Below are 18339 nucleotides of genomic sequence, written 5' to 3'. Positions count from 1 at the left end.
CTTTTCGAATTTTAGATGAGATTTGTGGCCTTTGTCTTCTCCATTGTTTATAAATTTACTCGACCACAAATACAAATACACAAATACAAATGTGGAAATAACGTCTAAAATAATTTTTTGGTCGCCAATTTTTTAAAATAATTTAAACAAGTGTAAAATAATTTTTTAAAATAATTTTAAAATTGGTCAACAACTCCACAGAGTAAATACTAAATGTATGCAACCGTTGGTAGTATTCGAAGAAATCTGTAATATTTAAAGTAAAATCTGTAACTTTTACTTTAAAATTTGTATAAACTCTTGAGGAGATGAAGTTATATACATTATAAATATTAATCAAACCCAATTAAGCTAGGACAGAAAAAGGAAATTAAAAAATAAGAAATAAGGGTAAAATACATTGCAGTGAAATCTATTCCGATCCCAAATATAAAAATTAAAAATACCACTTTTCTTACTATCAAAAAACAATATATTGATTACATCTGTATTAGATGTCCAAAATAAAAAATTAAACTATATTTATCATAATTCAGGTGAAAATATTATCCAACCAAGATTTTGGATTGAGTATTGGTTTAGTACCAGTGAATATATCAGTTTATGATACATGTTATCTAGCAGTGAGCATAGCACAAATGATTTTTTTTTTAAATAAAAAAAAATTCAGTAATGCCAAATAATCACTCCATTCATATATTTAAATCCAAGTTCAAACAAAAATAATTTATATAGTATAAGAGAACCCATTCCGGAGGATGCTGACAAAGTGTGCTCCATCTGCCGGGACAAATTCATTGGAAGTGGTGATGTAAACTCACTGAGTTGCAACCACATATATCATCACCTATGCATCGTGGAGTGGATTCGCCATAGCCTAATTGTCCCACATGTCGGGATACACATTTCTAACTACAATTTTTCCGTTTCTTACTACCATTGAACCATTCATATCATCACCAATGCATTTTAGACTGGATCAAGATCATCTTAACCTGCCCAGTATGCAGATCAACACTTACTTAGCATAAAAGACCACTTATAATTTTGAGAGTCCAAATGCTTAATTTTCTGGATATTAACTAAGGTTTAGGGAATTTCTTAATACATGTGTCATGTATATTAAATATAATGATATTTGTATAAACCCGGGCTACGCCCGGTCAAAATAAATAACTAAGATAAAGAATATATATAGATCTTAATTTATAATTTAGTTAACTTTTTATTAATCTTACTAATATTCTACATAAAACTCCAATAAAACACAACAAAATATTTCAAATATTTTTAAATTTGTATTTATGTTTATAATTCTATAATGTTTATAATTCTATAACAAGTTTCAGTGTATATCATATTTGTTCGATTTTAAAATATAAATATAAAAATTAAACTAATATTATAGAAAAAAATCCGGGCGTAGCCCGGAAAACCCTAGTATGGTTTAAATGCAAAAGACCCACGAATCTTAACGATCAGTCGCCATTTCCAGATACCAGAGATAGGTTAAAATTGTCCTAACATTCAGTCAGTTCTATACTAGATTCGAACTCCTATTTTTGCATGTTTAATCTTTTACTGAAATTTTACTAATTTCAAAGGTTACACCATACCAAAGTTCATGTCTTGAGTGATTCGAACTCTTGGACTTAAATACTCTCCTTGTTTAAATGGCTAATATTATGCATATCAACATTTTGTGGTTATCTAGATGATTAATGATCTTTACTTTTATAATTTCTTTTGGTTGTTACACGTAATATCCCAACATGTTTCCCCACCGAAAATCATGCGCGTATGTGTCATATCCAAAGCTGAGAAAGCGTGTATGTTTTTTGGATTTTGAGTATTCTAAAAGAAATCCGTACACTCACAGTCTCACACTCTTTCCACACTCTTTTGCAGTTTTCGTTTTGCTGTTAATATGCGGAAGGTTGTGCCGTCGGCAGGAGACATCGACAGTCTAATATTAACACCTTTGACGTTAACTTTCCGATATTATCTCCGAGGTTTTCTTTTTCTACATATCTCATTTTTCTATCAACTTTAATCTAAAAGAGTGCTTTTATAAAATATCAAAAAGAGCTTTCTTCCTCAGATCGTATCATCGGATTTGCCCTACTTCAAAGAATAATGTTACAAAAGTGTATGTTATTTCGTTGAATCTTGAAGATGACTTAATTACTTAGTATGAGCCTATTATAGTGTGATATGCTCGAAGTTTAAGTCCTCAACTACATTCTTTTTTTTTGTTATCTTTTTTTTTTAAAGGGTTAAAACCTTTTTAGCAAAAAAAAAAATTCGAGCAACCGCAAATTTACTGCGTATATATATATATGAAATTAAAACAAGTAGAGCAGCATATGCAATACTAGCTCTCAAGATACAGTCATGTTAAGTTGTTAAAGTACAAGCTATCTGCTATACTAATGTAATGGAAGAAACTTATGTCAATTATGTCTTCAATTAAAATGATGATAAACTATGTCTTTAATTAAAATGAGAGAGGAAGTTCTTTTTGGAAAAAATGATAACATTTTACATCTATTATTTTTTTGTCATCAACATTTTACATGTATAAACAGCATATATAACTGATATTTCACCAAAAAATGAATGAACCAATTTTTTATGCAGTTTTTACGTTTGGTGTTTAGATATGGTGGGAGCTAACAGTAGTTCCTACTAACTAATAGATTTAAACCCTTTTAGTTTGTTTCACCATATACGCATCGCAAAAGGATGATCGTGTCTGACGAAGACGTTAAATAGAGTGTAATTGTAAACTCATGAAGAATTTATAACTTAAAATAAAATATACTTTCAAGGGACGGTGGATGAACAAAGGTACATTAACGAAAGTTGATTGGTTAGGGAACTAATGGTTTCGAAACCACATGAAGTGGCTATGCTTTGACAGTCCAGAAGAGTCATGGAGGCAGTGTGTTTTAAGATATTATCTCATCTTTTGATGAATCTGTAGATCTTTGTGCATGTGTGTATAATATAATCATTTAATCTTTCTTTAGTTTAAGCATTGTTCTTATAAATAAATAAATAGACAGATCATTACTTAATGAAGGAGCCATTCCATTGCAACTCAACTTTTTTTATTAGTTGATCTTGGTCGATTCTTTTCCTAAACCACTTTAGCTCTTTAAGATTATAGAAAAAAACAAATATCGAGCTTGAAAAAGGATTATAGATTCCGTTTTCTTTGATTTCATTACTCTTATTAACTTAGAAAAATATACGCAGATAATCATACTATTTATATTTTTTTATCAAAGAAACTATTTAGAGTTACATAGATGACCAATTATTCGTTTGTTCAGGATAAAGAATTTATATGTGTTAAATAATAGATTAGTTGCAAACCATTAAAAAAAAATACATTTTGAAAGAAAAAATAATAGATTAGTTAATAAAATTAGAAATTGTGCTTTCTAACAAGGAAAATGGAGGGGAATTATTTTAAGTAAAATAGGTTGATTAGACATTTTTATCCACATAACTTAAATCTTCATTGTTGAACTTTTATAGAGTATCTAAACAAAAAGAAATCCATTTGAATATGTTATTTTCATTTTAAGATTTATTTATAGAACTTTGTAACGGGATAGCTCTAAGAGCAACATTATGGATAGGGGTTCTTAATTTTTTTTTTCTCTTTTTGTCCGATTAAAAAAAAATTAAAAACGAACCAATCGCGAACCGCCACGTGTTAGTGGAATCCGCGAACAGTACAAGGACCAAACTAAAACGCCTCTTATTTAGCGACTTCTCCGTTCGGTTTTGGTGTTTTTGTGGATACTCTCCCCTTAAGGACCAAACCAAAACCCTCGATAATGTTGCTGTAAGGTAGTTTCGTTTTCAACATGTTTTAAGTGTTTTGGACATTCAGTAAATAAAATGGACTTCTATTTGTTTCATATAACCATACAATAATAAAAAAACATTATCGTTTACTAGTATTTAATATTTATTACCAGTGGACATCGACAACATTGACAGTTTGTTACTTGTCTAAATTTGCTGAGAAAGCTAAAAATGATCTACGTGAACTGTCTTTTTTCTTTTACGATTTCATTAATCTGGTCTCAAAATTTTTCCGGAAACAAGTAACTTTAATTAGTCTTTTTGAAAACAAGTAACTTTATTTAAAATTATTACTTGATGTGATGTCATATCATGAAATCATTTGTTGATTTTGAAATAGATCGTTCGTGGAGGAGAAAGTGAAATGTTTATGGTGATACCCATATTTATTTGATCAAAAAGTCAATTGAAATGTTCAGTTTTATCCTTATCTTTTGACGTTTTTAGTGGTAACTATTAAAGTAGCCCACTAAAACAAGACAAAAGCTCTTGAGATTGAAAGAAGCATTGACAATTTGAGGTTCATGTCTTCTCTCGTTTGTTTTCACTACTCCATTATTGATTTCTTTCTCTTGAAGTCTCATTTTCTCCTCAAGAGTTATAGTAATGAATGCATTCTCATACTGTTATAATTTTTTTTGAGAGCTAATTCTCATACAGTTATTACGATGATTGCTTAGTTAGGATTATCCGGAAGTTTTTGACCAAAGTAGATGTGGATAATTTTCTATAATTTTTTTTTAAATATGTATAGTAATTTAAGATTTGTGTTTAATCTATTCATTGTTTTTCCCTGTTTTAATTATTTCCCGAAATTATATATGTTTTTTGGCATGAAAGAGCTTTCAAGTCAAGCAAATGCTGAATTGTTCACAGTTGCATATCACTGCACGGTCATCTCGTTCCTATACTAAAGACTTGGACAGTATTTTATTCCAAATCTTACAAAATAAACCAGTCCATCTTGACTATCGATAATGCCAAATGATGGTTAAACATCACTCGACATCTACGGTTATGTGGGAACATAATGGAATGTGCCTAGTTTCGAACTTTCTAGTAATCCGATCTTATAGTTTTATTTGTTCGTGGCTTCATTTTATATGTTCATAACAATATTTATAAAATATACTACAAATATTTCATTAATGTGTAGTTTACAAAAAAAAAAAAATATTTCATTAATGTGATAAATGTTTATTTTTTCATGAATTCATTTGGTAAGAGAAGAGACCCACAGACTTGAGAACTTCTTTGTACAGACTATATAGAGAAAAGGTTTTATTAAAATAACTAAAATTAAGACCATATGATAAGTAAATAAGAATACTTTTAAGACAACACAACCAACAGAATGGATGGGCACAAATATAAAACACATGCTACTAACCAAGAAAATGAGTGTGTCGGTTTCACCTTTTGTAATATTTCATCTAGGGCCTAATTTCATTACAGTCAAAATATTTGATATTTTCTGTCAGCCATGATTAGTTAACTTTATCTCCCACTAAGTACTTAGAGCAACTCCAAAGGGGTATCTAACCTACTTCCAACCAAGTATCCATCTAATTAATTGTGTTTTAATTAAATCAAAAATATAAAAGATACTTAGAAGTGTCTCTAACTTTAGATGTTTTGGAAGTGTATCCAAAAGAAACGTGTCAATCAATTGGTGAGTGTATAAAAAAAGGGGTTGAAATTTAGAACTATTAGTTGGTTCTACCATTAGAAGGGTTGAAATTAAGCAAGTATCTAAAATTTTGATTTTATTAATTTCAATTAAAAAATTAATTTAGAACTCAAACACCATGTCTATGGCTGGAGATGGTCTTATAAACTTAGGAAAAATTAGCCATAAACTTGATTGCCTTAGGCTAGGATAAAATTCATGTGTCTAAAATAAAGTTGACAAGATGGGTCACAAAGAGGTTAACACAATTAGACATTCTAAAGCCTTATGTATAATAGCTGAGACATCTACTGTTATTTATATTCGCAGCTTATTTCACATCAATGTCGTACTTAGAAATGCTTTGGAAAATTAGTTTGAAGTACGACTCGTAATTTTACTTGTAAATTTGTCATATTCTTATGGTCATTTAACTATGCAGTTCAAATCATATTCTTAGTTTTTTGGTGTAAATCATTCGTAGTTAGTAGCATGTGTTTTATATCTGACCATTACTAACGGTTTTGATTAATTGGAAGAAAATATAGGAGCATAACTCGAACTTCGTATAAATAAAATATATTATCAAGCAGAAATCAAAGTTTCCAAAAATTATCACGCAGAAATCAAAGATGCTAACAACATTATCACGCAGAAATCAAAGATCACCTTATTGTTCTTACCATACCATCTTTGTATGTGTGAAGCGGTTTGTGTCTATGTAATACCCAACTTTCTCTTTTTTATTCACCAAACAGGGCGAAGCCACCTTATGAGTAGTGGTGGCAAGTGTACCCATAACTATATTGATATTCACAATTTTATAGACAAAACATTAAAATTTTGGTAGAACAGATGGCAAAACTCAGCCTATATATGCATATCTTGAGTTCAAATCTTTTTCATACATTGTAAAATTTTGTTACAAATAATGCGCCCATTGAATATGTTCTCTAAATTCGCCTCTGCCAGACACTACCCACCATTTCATCATGTCGACAAGAATAGTTATTATAAAAAAAAGAATTATGTCAACAATTACTTGTATCACAGTATCATGCTAGTTTAGATGCGAATACGTATACAAACATTATTATATCTATACATATAAATTCATCTAGCAGATAACGAAAATGAGTTGTAAATTATTGATCCGCAGAAACGCGGGGTTTCACACTTTGCATCCAAAGATTGCATGTTTTTGTCGTTTTAATCACGTAGGCTGGCGTATCCGTAGATAAATATTGTTATAAAACCGATAAGCTATATAGTTACATAGTATTAAATATTAAAGATTTTTTGTAGAACTACAAATTGTATACTGCTTATGATGTTTGCGAGATGATTATTCCATTGATGGGTAAAGTGTGGATCTGTGGCCCAGCCCATCTTAGTATTCCAACAATGTCTTGGAAGCCTTCCTATTTGATGTGGAAGTTCTTCAAAAGCGCTTAGAAAGACACAAGAGTTGGATGGAAATGAGGCTCCATGACTGGTGTTATTCATAATCTACGGCGTCGAGATAAATGGAAGCAACAAAGTCAGGAGCCAAAAATTAAAAAACCTGCACAAGTAGCTGTTTTCTACAGCTAGCTAACTGTTTTTAATATTTCACTCTTCTTCTGTCTTATCCAGTGATGTATGTTCTATCTTTTTTACCTTCTCTTCTTCATATATATCAAAATGCACTGTGATAACAACACCAGTGATACAATAATCTTATCTTACCAAATGTCATAAAATGCCAAAAAGAAATAAAAAATGGGGTTGTCTCGTAGTTTTCCGAACGTCAGATTTTGGAAAACACAATTTTGTTATAAAATACAAAAAAGTTAACACCAAACCAGAAAGAAACAAACATGCAATATTAAAATAGCACAGACAAAAGACGGTGGTGGTATCGTTACAAGCCAAAAATTAATAATTAACTCTCTAAACCCACTTTGGCTTTCGGAGAGGAAAGCGAGAGAGACAATGGAGCTGAACGGAGAGGAAGGAAAAGCGACGACGTATTGCGTAACGGGTGCCAGTGGATACATCGGTTCTTGGTTGGTTAAGTCTCTTCTCGAAAGAGGCTACACAGTTCACGCCACTCTCAGAGATCTTGGTACTCTCTTGTTTACGGAAAAACAGAAACTAATTTCAATTTCTTGAAACTATTCGGTTGGTATCATATAAGTTTTTGCATGGCTCTGAAATTATTTGTTAAATTTATGAAGTGTTAATTTGTTAATTTAATTATATCAAATCTTAGATACTTTTTTTTTGAAACTTCAAATCTTAGATATTTTACAGAGCGTTTCAGAATAATTATGGACGAATTGGTTAATCAGACTCAAAGTTGGACTGATTTGAAAAATAGCTTTGAAGTAATCAGAGTTAACCTAATAGCTTCTTCCTCTGACAGCAAAATCTCAATATTTAAAATCCAAGTGGAGAGGAAACGAACGGCTTAGATTATTCCGAGCGGATCTTCAAGATGAAGGCAGCTTCGATGACGCCGTTAAGGGCTGTGATGGCGTGTTCCATGTCGCGGCTTCCATGGAGTTTGATATCTCACCGGATCACGTTAATCTAGGTACAACCTTCTCGTTGCACGTACCGTTTTTTTTTTTCAGCTTTTCACATTGCGTTAACCGCTATAAACCAAAATCTTCGGTTTTGTACTAATACTAGAATGTTATATATGACCAATATAATCCTCTGAAACATTGACCATGATATGGTGAAACGTCAATTTAAAATGTAGTAAATAATGGAAAAGTTTCATCGATGTGGTATTGGTTTTGAATGTCAGACAGTTATGTCCAGAACAAAGTCGTTGACCCGGCGATAAAAGGCGTACGGAACGTACTAGGTTCTTGTCTGAAGTCAAAATCAGTCAAGAGAGTTGTCTTCACGTCATCCATCAGTACCCTCACAGCCAAAGATGAGAATGAACAGTGGAGATCAATCGTAGATGAGACTTGCAAGACTCCCATTGATCATGTACTTAAAACAAAAGCAAGTGGATGGGTAAATGCTAGCATTACAATAGTATAAATCATTACAGTTCATTTAGGCACGTTGTAAATAACTTTAGACTTGGTGTGGACGACTAGGTTTATGTACTATCGAAACTAGTATCAGAGGAAGAAGCATTTAGGTATGCAAAAGAGAGAGGAATGGATCTTGTTTCAGCTATTACAACTACTGTCTCGGGTCCATTTCTTACTCCTTCTCTCCCATCAAGCCTTCAAGTTCTTTTGTCTCCAATATCAGGTGCGTGTGTATTTTTTTGTTATTATCATATATAACTCAAAATGTTGGGGATTATATCAAAACCATTTTGGGTTTTAGGTGACTCCAAGTTGTTTGCGATACTATCAGCAGTGAACAAAAGAATGGGTTCGATTGGTTTGGTACACATTGAAGATATTTGCATGGCGCATTTGTTTCTGATGGAAGAACCAAAAGCTGAAGGTCAATACATATGTTGTGTTGATAATATTGACATGCATGAGTTGATGCTTAATCACTTCTCTAAGGAGTGTCTATGTAAAGTTCATAAGTAAGTTTTTGAAATTTTACAATCTTCAGATGCTTTTATCGACTCTTTTCTTTTGTTTTAGACTAAAACTTTTCACAAAATTATTGTTCTTGGTTTATAGGGTTGATGATGATTTGGAAGAGAGACAAAGTTTGATGAAGCCTAAGATTTCTTCAAAGAAGTTAAGAGACTTGGGATTTGAGTATAAATATGGTATTGATGAAATTATTTATCAAACCATTGATGCTTCCATCAATTTTAGGTTCCCTACCTTGGACCAGAGGCTCAAGCAGTGAGAGGCTTGAAGTTTTGATCAGGCCATAGTGATTATAAAGAATCCATTAATAAAGCTTTTTGTATCCCCTACAAGTTGTTTATTTAGAAGGTTCTATTGTATACTGCCAAAGCGAAACCGGTTAGACAATGAACCAACAATAGAAACCTTCCTCATTCATCTCTCCTACCATAATGTACCTTCCACACTTGATCCAGTCAAACCATGGGCTAAAACATGTATATTATCACAGAAAGCTGCACCAAAACATGATTTTAAGTTATGAGTGGCCACTAGGTTTTTTGTTGTCTGCAACTTACTCCTGTACATCACCGGGTTTAACTGACTTTATGACATATGATTAGAGGGTACATGATATGGATATGGCGGAAATAATTGGATTTAACTAACCTACCATTATCAGACTTTTCTTATAATCGTTTGAACGTTTAATTGTCTTACTCTCAGACGTCCTGATTACTCATTAGTCACGTGTATACACTTAAGGTGACATTTTATACTAGTTCCACAGTTATTGGTTCGTTCATCAAATTTAACAGCTACATTTAATTGCATTTTTACCTCTTGGGGCACAGTTCTCCAATATATGTTGAACTCATGATGTATTGTTAGATACCTTATTTTTCATGGGCTAGTTAACATATCTTAATTATTGTTTTATTAAATGTTATATCAGTTGAACTCACGTAATTATTTTTTATATGAACATGTATATGATAACTAAAATCTATCAAATATGAATAACTATCAAGTTTGACCCAATTACTGTATACAAGATTATTTGGTTAATGAAAAAGATAAAATTTCTTCGTTTTATTTGCAAAATTTGAACATTCTTTTAACGTTTCCAGTAACAAACATACTTTCATGTATAGAAAACGAAATTTCATGTTTACTTTCATTGCACGGAACTGAATAAATCAAGAAACCAAATACACAAAAGGAGAATAAAATTATCCGAGAATTCCTGAGGTATAACAACTTCAAACCTGTTACTGTTTAGTGTAACGATCACTGATTATGAAACACATATTTTTAAGTCCACCAACTGGACCGTAAGACTTAATACTGACCTGTCCCTGTCCCTGGCACAAGAAAGCTCTTGACTCAAGCCTTTTGAGACTTCTCGTGGCTCTTGATTTTCTGCAAAGTATGTCGACCAGAGCAGCAAACCCACGTTTGACAAAGGAAATTTATGAAAGTGTAAGAAAACGGACATCTTAAATATTCTCCTTTGTGAAGACCAGACACTTTTGAGGCCTCCTAGCAAATGCGAGCAGGTTAAACTAGAGTGGCTAACATGGTTCACTGCTCAAACCTGAAAACTTTTTGACAAAGTGAGGGTCACCTGTTGAACCTGAAACTTTCTGCAACTCGAGGATTACAGTGTCCCTTCATAAGCTCCTCAGACGTTCGGTCTTCTATCTAAACTGGAGAAACCTCTTATCTCTCTATTAGATTGAGCTGGAGCCCCGGTGACAAGATATTGCAAGTGAGCCAAGTATTATCCACACCTCTGTAAGTTCATGATTACATCGTAGCTACAGGAAGCTCTTCGGCCTGAGATTCTTGTAAAGTAGAAATTGGAGAAGCTTCTTCAATTGTGTTGGAGCTCTGATAGCAAGACATTCCAAGAGAGCCAGTAGGTATATTCCCAGCTGCTATGAAACGAGGCTGAAGAGTTTCTCTTGTAGTGTTATCATCCCAAGTTAAGTTGTTCCACCAGTGTGTTTCTCCTCTTACTTCTTTGACTCCATGAGCGTCATTTGCACTTATGGGTAGATTCCTCAGAAGATTGCAACTTATCACTTCCACATGTTCCAGACATCCCCATGACTCTTCTTGGCTACATAATCTCCTCAACCGCGGAAGATTCCTTAGTTTTATGACACGCAGAGCAGGTACCACAGAAGCAGAGGTTGGAACTTCTCCTGGAAAATAGTCAAACAGCTCCTGAAGCCTTTCACAGAAACTAACATGTATCTCTTGTAGGTTCGGCAGGAAACAGATGAAGTTCCCAAATGAAAGAAGGCATTTGAGCTGGCTACATCTGCTGATTTCTAGATGTTTCAGTGTCTCAAATCTCAACCCCAGGTGACCAACGAGCTCTCTAATGGTTCCCAGATTTACACGACGCAGATGAAGCTCTTCAAGGTTAGGTAGAAGATCCAGCTGTGCGACACATCCACCAGCGGGTCTTATACTTCCACCAAAACCCTCTACCGTTAGAGATCTTAACATGTTGAAGCTACTCGTGCTATCGATTACCAAGTTCTCCAGCATCTCATTGAGACCCCAGCAATGGTTCATCACTAGAGAAGTTGTATTCTCTAGCAACCATCCAATGAATGCTTCTGAAACATTGAGACTACTAATAGTCACTCTCCGCTTGTCATGTCTAGAAGGTAAAGAGTTTGCTGTTGGACCGATAAACAACTGGAATTTCTTTAACCTTTCTATCCAGGAATTGTAATCAGGGGAGAGAGGTGGAACACATACGACTCTGATTGAGAGGACCGACAAACGTTGGAGGCGCGCAATCTCTTCAAGTGTTGCTTGCCCCTCTTGAGTTTGTCCTTGGACGCCCCAGTGGAAATGACTAAGGGTCATATCTAGAACCTCTAAATTCGATAACTGTGGGATGATTCCTGCTGGAATGCTTTCGAGGTGATGCGTTCGGGAGAGGTCAAGTAGTCTCAAGCTGTTCAAAGTTTCCAACCCTCTTGGAGTTTCCCTTATTCGAGTGGCACAAAGATCCAGAATTTGAATTTTTGCAAGCCCTAGAAGGGAAGGAACTTCTTCAAGGTAGTAGCAGTCTCTCAAGATGAGAGATCTTAGCTCATGAAGCTTGTTGAGGGAGTTGGGCAACGACCTTATGCATGTCCCACTTAGATTCAAAATTCGAAGTGCTGGAAAAGATATCAAGAACCCCTCAGGCAATTCCTTCAAGTGAAAGTTTCCTTGTAGCAGCAAAGCTGAGAGTTCAACACACTTTACCACTTGATTTGAGAGCCTTTTAAGCTTATTGTTCATCAAAGAAACTCTTCGGATTGAAGGAACGAACTTCTCATGTGGAAACTCGCACAAACCTATACCGGACATGACAAGAGAGTGACTATCATCTTGCGAGGAAGACATGACCCATATGGCAAAATCGCGAACCACATCATGCATCTTAACTGTGTCAACATGAGCACCCTCTTCAAGTAAGCAAGAGTCTTTCAGATTCTCCACCAAGGTGATTCCTTGATTCATTAAGTAGCTATAGTTTTGTGTTTCATCAATGAACCCTTCGGCAATCCAGTACCTCACAAGCTCAGATACTTCGATTGAGTAATCCTCTGGAAATAAGGCACAGAAGAGGAAGCAAGATTTCATCTTTGGCTGGAGCCTGTCGTAGCTCAACTTCAGAGGCTGGTAGATCTTTTCTTCAATACTCTTGACATAAGGCACCGCACTCTTGAGTTCTTTAAGGGCATGTTTCCACAGCTCCACCTTCTTCTTCCCCCGCATAGCTATTCCAACCGTGATGATAGCCAAAGGCAATCCACCACACTCCCGAGAAACATTTTTTGCTATGGGTCTAACACGATCTAATCTAGTTACTTCTCCAGCATTTTTACAGAACAATTCCCAAGCTTCTTCTTCACATAAGTAATTCACTCTGAAGTCAATATCTGTTTTGATGCTCTGGCACACCTCTAGAAATCTAGAAGTCAAGACAATCTTTGTAGACTTGTGTTCAGGAATCCCCAACTGGTCTAAATCAATGGGTTTCCAGACATCATCAAGAATGAGAAGAAAGCTACTTACTTGCTCAAGCCTTCCATATATCCGGCTAGCCAGTCTTTCCTCGCTTTCGCCTAATCTGATTTCCACATCCAATCTCTCAGCGATTTGCTTCTGTACCCTTCCCAATTCAAACTCTTTGGAGACTGTAACCCATATCACCATACCAAAAGGCTGCGTATCAGCTTCTTTCCACAGCTTATTGTTCAGTTCCCTTACAAGTGTTGTTTTCCCAACTCCACCCATACCCCAAATACCGATCTTTTGAACTCCATCCCTCATCAAACAGCTTCGAACTTTGACTAACATCTTTGATGCTACTGTTTGATCAGCGATCGAGGGTCCAATGATTCTCTCAACTAGTACAGATCTTCCTTCCAAAGAAAATATGTCGAGAAGCTCTACGCCTAGCTTCTGAAGCTTGTTGACTTTATCAAGAACTACCACAAGTTTTTTACCCCGCTTACATCTCAAGGACAGAGCACATGAAACACGCCCTTCCTGAATTGAATTTGCCTCAGAGACAATCTCTTCCACATCTCTTAGCCATCTCCTCAGTTGCACATGCAAGGACTTCCCTTTGATTTCCAACGTTTTGAGGTCTTTCTCCACTTTGTTCTGAACTTCAACAAGGCCATTGACCACATTCTTTAGAGCGTTGATGTTCGACTTGAACCGGATGGTATAAGTGGCTCGAGTATAGGTTGATCTGCATATACCACGCCCTGCCTCTGCCAAGAAAGAACCCAAGGCTGAGCCTAGACAATCCATGTCAAAGAGTTTCACAACGAGATTAAAGAAAAGTAAGAAGGAATGATAACAAGAAATGTGAAGAACAACTGATCAAATATCCACAAGATAAACCACTATGAGCAGCAACGACTTCTTAATGGTCTCCTTAGAATAGAAAGGGTCAGAAATGCTGACTTTATAAAGTCTTCATAAATAATTAACAAGACTTTGATGTTTATGCCTTTGATTTAGTCATCTATGAAGTTGGCATCTGAAATTTCCAACAACTTTACTTGAAGACTTCTCCCCCCCGTTTTATTTTAAAACTTCTAGTAAGACTTCGGGTAGATTCATCGACACTTTCTAATTTGGTTGTTACTTTTTCAGAAATAATCGAAACTATTATTTGGTTAACTCTATGCCTTAAACGTGATTCCGACCTATTCAAATTGTCTTCTTTCAAATGTCATCTTTGACACCAATCCCACTTACTAAGAAAAAGACAAGAAATGAACTACTTACAGGTGAGCGTGCACGCATTCTAAGAGTTGTTAGAGGCAAATATCAACAAGGGATTGTCTTAGAAACTGATTCAGCTCTCCTATAAATCTGCAAAGACCCAATATTCAAGCTTAGAACCGACAGAATATATTAGATAGTCCCCGAATCTCCAATAATAGATAAGTATTGCCTCTACCTAACATCAAAACAGACCAATGAACATGACATGCTTGAGCTGAAAACTTATAACCAATGGATTATATTAGAGAGTCTCTAACTCTCACAAGCTACCTTTACCCAACTAAAATCCTCAGTAACAGATAAGTCTCTAGATGCTAATATTTGCCTCTTAACTAACCTCAAAACAGAACAAGGAACGTGACAAGCTCGAGATGAAAACTATGGCGGCAATGAAATACGCTGAAGCGGTTTCGCAATTGCGGAAAGATCATAGATTTTTTACTAGACACTTCAAATTTTGAACCTTAAACCATAAACTTGACGATTCTGATTGAAAATCCAGAACTTCTGGAGCTGATTTCGATTGGCAACGGATGAAAATAACACTGTACAATTTTGTGGGGATGTTTCTGCTCAATTACGACAAACAAACAAAAAGCCTTTTTTATTTATTAAGGAGGCCCATTAGTGCTATGCCGATCTAGAGAGCCCACCTCAGGCTCAGGGTACGGGACATGAAAGTGGGACACATTATTATGGGCATCTGAGAGAATCGTAAATAATGAAAAACTTTGTATTTGGACAATTTTAGCCATACCATATGAATGGCCTGGTAGTTTTTGACCAAAGAAAAGGGTAAAATTGTTTAAATTTTTTAATCTTTTGCATTATCATATATTTGAACAGAAAACTTGGTTGAATTATGTTATTAGCCTTGCTTAGGTGGCGACTCTAGATGCTAATGTTTGTTAACATCACACCTGAACCCTCCTCAGCTGGGGAGTCTCTGTGTTCCCTCTCAGACTCATAGGAAGGGTGAATTGAATGCTTGTGAGATTGTAACGGCACACGTCAAGTTAACAACAGGCAGTCGGATTATGTTTCTAACTAAATGTGGTCACTAGTTACTGGTCCGGCCCTGGGCTAAAAGCCCGTGAACCATGGGCTTCACCAAATATTATATAAACTTTTTGGGCGCCAATAACACAAGTACGTTGTTGGTCTATTGGCTGTAGAGGTTATATTTCTCCTAAAGATGTTTGGTTTGATTCTTGCTAGGGGCATAAATTTTGTAAATTTGCTTTAGGTGTTTAATTACTCTGGACCGGCACTGACTAGTTATAGAGTTTGTTTTTAATCTGTATAGAGCTTGTATTAACTTTTTTTTTTCTTTTTGAACTACAGCTTTTGTATTAACCTAAACTAGATCTAGATCCGTGCAACCGCACAAGTTTTTGTTTTCATTTACATTTATATTAATATTTTGTTTTTAATTCTAAATTGGTATATATTATAATATAAGTGCCTATCAATTTTTAAAACGTAATAAGTTTACAGTATTTTTTTTCATTGAATAGATTATTTTAAACTTACACATGTATTTGTATTTTCTTCTATATATATATTTTTGGATTATTATTTCATTATTAAAATCGTAACTATATATATAAAGATTAATAAAATATTGTTTTATTGTCATATTCAAAGATATTGTAACATTTCACAAATTTAGAAAAACTATATAGTTTAAAATTAATAAGATATATATCAATTTTGTTTAATTTTTAAAATAAACTATATAGTTTAAAATTTTTTTTCATAGGTTTAAGGTAGTAGAGATTAATCAATGTTAGATAATATGATTTTTGTTATTAAAAAAAATCTTTATAATTTTAAAAGTTAACATCGACAAATATTTAACTATTTAACATATGGATGTATAAGGATCATCTATTCTTTAAATCCAATGGATCATCTATTCTTTAAATCCAATGGATCATCTATTCTTTAAATCCAATGGATCATCTATTCTTTAAATCCAATTATTGATAGTCCAATAAAAAATTCTGGTATGCCCAAAATTTAAATGATAAGATTATGGATTAAATGTAACATGATTTTCTATGAATATGTCAATTAGATCTATTTTTATAAAAAAATCATACATGAATCAAGGTTGTGACTTCTGTTTTAATGTATAAGAAGAGTCTATTTTCTCCTTTTTTTTTTCTTGTAAAAGATTTTCTCCACTTTCATCTTGTATCAGGATGATTTATGTGTTAAAAACAGTGCTCTAAAATCTTGAATCGACAAGCATTAGATAAATAAAAGTATACAATCATATATTTTTTTGTTGAAATATACTAATCATATTATATCTGCTAATTATACTAAGCATATAAGATATCTATTATTGGTTTTGTAATCTATTTTTGGTGCAAGACCTACAGCATACTGATACACTTGAACAAAAAGTAAAACTTCTCTTTTATTACCGAGTAGAGCTTATTGCATTAGTCTCAAGCTACCATTACACCCTTTTTTTTTTTGATAAAACACACACGATGACTGTGTGTTGTTAAACATACATCAACAACCCACATCAATGATGATCATCGTGTGATAACACTAGGATTTAGTAAGGAGGAAAGAAAGGGATGGCAATGAAGGGACATGTTCCAATTTGTTTCATGTTGCAAACGTTTGGCAAGTTCTTAGCGATCTGGTAGATGCGGGTGGACTGGAATGGTCCGTGCTGTCCCTGGACCCTAACTGACTTGGCTGCTTGTTTCAAAGTAGGGCAAACGCACACTTGGTCTTCCTGGTAAAGCTCGTTGCAGCATTGCTCGCGTAGCGACGGCCCCTGCTGAGGACCCCACTGGTTTTCGCTGAAGGGTGATCCCGCAAGTTGCTGGCGGATCCATTGCTGGCAAGCTCTTAGGTGTTGCTCTTGCTGAAACTCCCTCTGGCATTTCTGTGGTGGGCGGAATGGGCCTACTTGGTCGGTAGTGTCATCTTCGTCGAATTCGACCACGGTGCGGTAGATGGAGGCGTTGGTGAGGAGGACGCAGAAGGCAAAAGTTGCGCACACGAGAAAGATCTTGTTAGCCATTTGCTATTTGTGTGTGTGTTTCTTGTGTTTTTGGTTTGAGTGAAGAATTAGGCGAATGGATGGGTGGTATTTATGAACAAGGGAGGTGTTATGCATGGAGATCACGTGTAACATTGCATGCATGTATTTGATATAGAGAGAAGCTACAAGGTTGTTGTCGGGATTAGGTGTTGGAAACTCGAATGTAGAGGAATGACAAGTGATAAATAACACCTGCAAGTTGATGTTGTCTTGGATTTTAATACTGGAGATTAAAGGCTTGGTGAAAACGGTATAAGAATGATCATCATTAATATTGAACTCAATAGAATAGTAAAAGAATCATATAAGGGCATCTTTATCCCACAACCTCATAATGGGTTTCTTATTTTTTTTTAATAGTATTTAATAAATAAAGTTGATTAAGAGACTTGGTTAAGAAACTTGATCTTTTTATGCCTCCATTGCAAGTCTCTTATTTTGTGTTTCTTAAAAATAAAATAATATTAAACATTTTTTATTAAAATTAATAAATTTTAATTACATAAAAAATAATAAAAGATAACATTTTAAACCATGACTTTTAAATAAAAACATGAAAACAAATATTATTATAATAAACGAGAATTATTTGTAAGAAGCATGAGAGATCAGTTGTTGTCTTCATCACGTCCAAATTTTTGCCAAATATGTTCAATCAAATCATCTTTCAGCTGTTGATGCATTTGTTTATCACGAATTCTTGTTCGAACACCCATCATATTAGTGATATTTGTAAGGATATCTGTAGAATACGTGAGATCGAGATGTGAACTTTTGTTGTCTTTTCTTTGTTAGAACTTTGACACATCAAATTAAGTGTATTTATCTCGTTCGTCTTCTATTATCAT

At 34.3% G+C, this 18339-nt stretch overlaps 3 protein-coding genes across 3 annotated transcripts; 1 reads left to right on the top strand and 2 right to left on the bottom strand.

The window, feature by feature from the left end:
- The first annotated feature begins 7433 nt into the window (after positions 1 to 7433).
- Positions 7434 to 9538, top strand: LOC106304401 (dihydroflavonol-4-reductase). Its single transcript, XM_013740811.1, has 6 exons — positions 7434 to 7658; positions 7959 to 8129; positions 8349 to 8566; positions 8653 to 8812; positions 8891 to 9101; positions 9202 to 9538. The coding sequence occupies exons 1-6, from the start codon at positions 7526 to 7528 to the stop codon at positions 9374 to 9376; spliced, it is 1068 nt and encodes a 355-aa protein (XP_013596265.1). The 5' UTR covers positions 7434 to 7525; the 3' UTR covers positions 9377 to 9538.
- A 649-nt stretch (positions 9539 to 10187) lies between these two features.
- LOC106306990 (disease resistance protein At4g27190-like) lies at positions 10188 to 14408 on the bottom strand. The gene has a single exon (XM_013743817.1). It carries the CDS (start codon positions 13933 to 13935, stop codon positions 10906 to 10908), a length of 3030 nt encoding a protein of 1009 aa, XP_013599271.1. The 5' UTR covers positions 13936 to 14408; the 3' UTR covers positions 10188 to 10905.
- A 2585-nt stretch (positions 14409 to 16993) lies between these two features.
- Positions 16994 to 17476, bottom strand: LOC106304282 (napin-1A). The gene has a single exon (XM_013740694.1). The coding sequence runs from the start codon at positions 17468 to 17470 to the stop codon at positions 16994 to 16996; it is 477 nt and encodes a 158-aa protein (XP_013596148.1). The 5' UTR covers positions 17471 to 17476.
- Positions 17477 to 18339: the final 863 nt, after the last annotated feature.

The sequence above is a fragment of the Brassica oleracea genome, chromosome C7, assembly GCF_000695525.1.
Source record: "Brassica oleracea var. oleracea cultivar TO1000 chromosome C7, BOL, whole genome shotgun sequence".
NCBI classification, from domain to species: domain Eukaryota; kingdom Viridiplantae; phylum Streptophyta; class Magnoliopsida; order Brassicales; family Brassicaceae; genus Brassica; species Brassica oleracea.
This window is presented reverse-complemented; position numbering and strand designations above follow the sequence as displayed.

Bases quoted from the DNA above. Each gene is read 5' to 3' on its own strand.
- LOC106304401 (XM_013740811.1), top strand. From the start codon at position 7,526: ATGGAGCTGAACGGAGAGGAAGGAAAAGCGACGACGTATTGCGTAACG. The intron at 7,659-7,958 runs GTACTCTCTTGT...TTCCTCTGACAG, and splicing joins CGCCACTCTCAGAGATCTTG to CAAAATCTCAATATTTAAAA. The intron at 8,567-8,652 runs GTAAATGCTAGC...GTGGACGACTAG, and splicing joins AAACAAAAGCAAGTGGATGG to GTTTATGTACTATCGAAACT.
- LOC106306990 (XM_013743817.1), bottom strand. From the start codon at position 13,935: ATGGATTGTCTAGGCTCAGCCTTGGGTTCTTTCTTGGCAGAGGCAGGG.
- LOC106304282 (XM_013740694.1), bottom strand. From the start codon at position 17,470: ATGGCTAACAAGATCTTTCTCGTGTGCGCAACTTTTGCCTTCTGCGTC.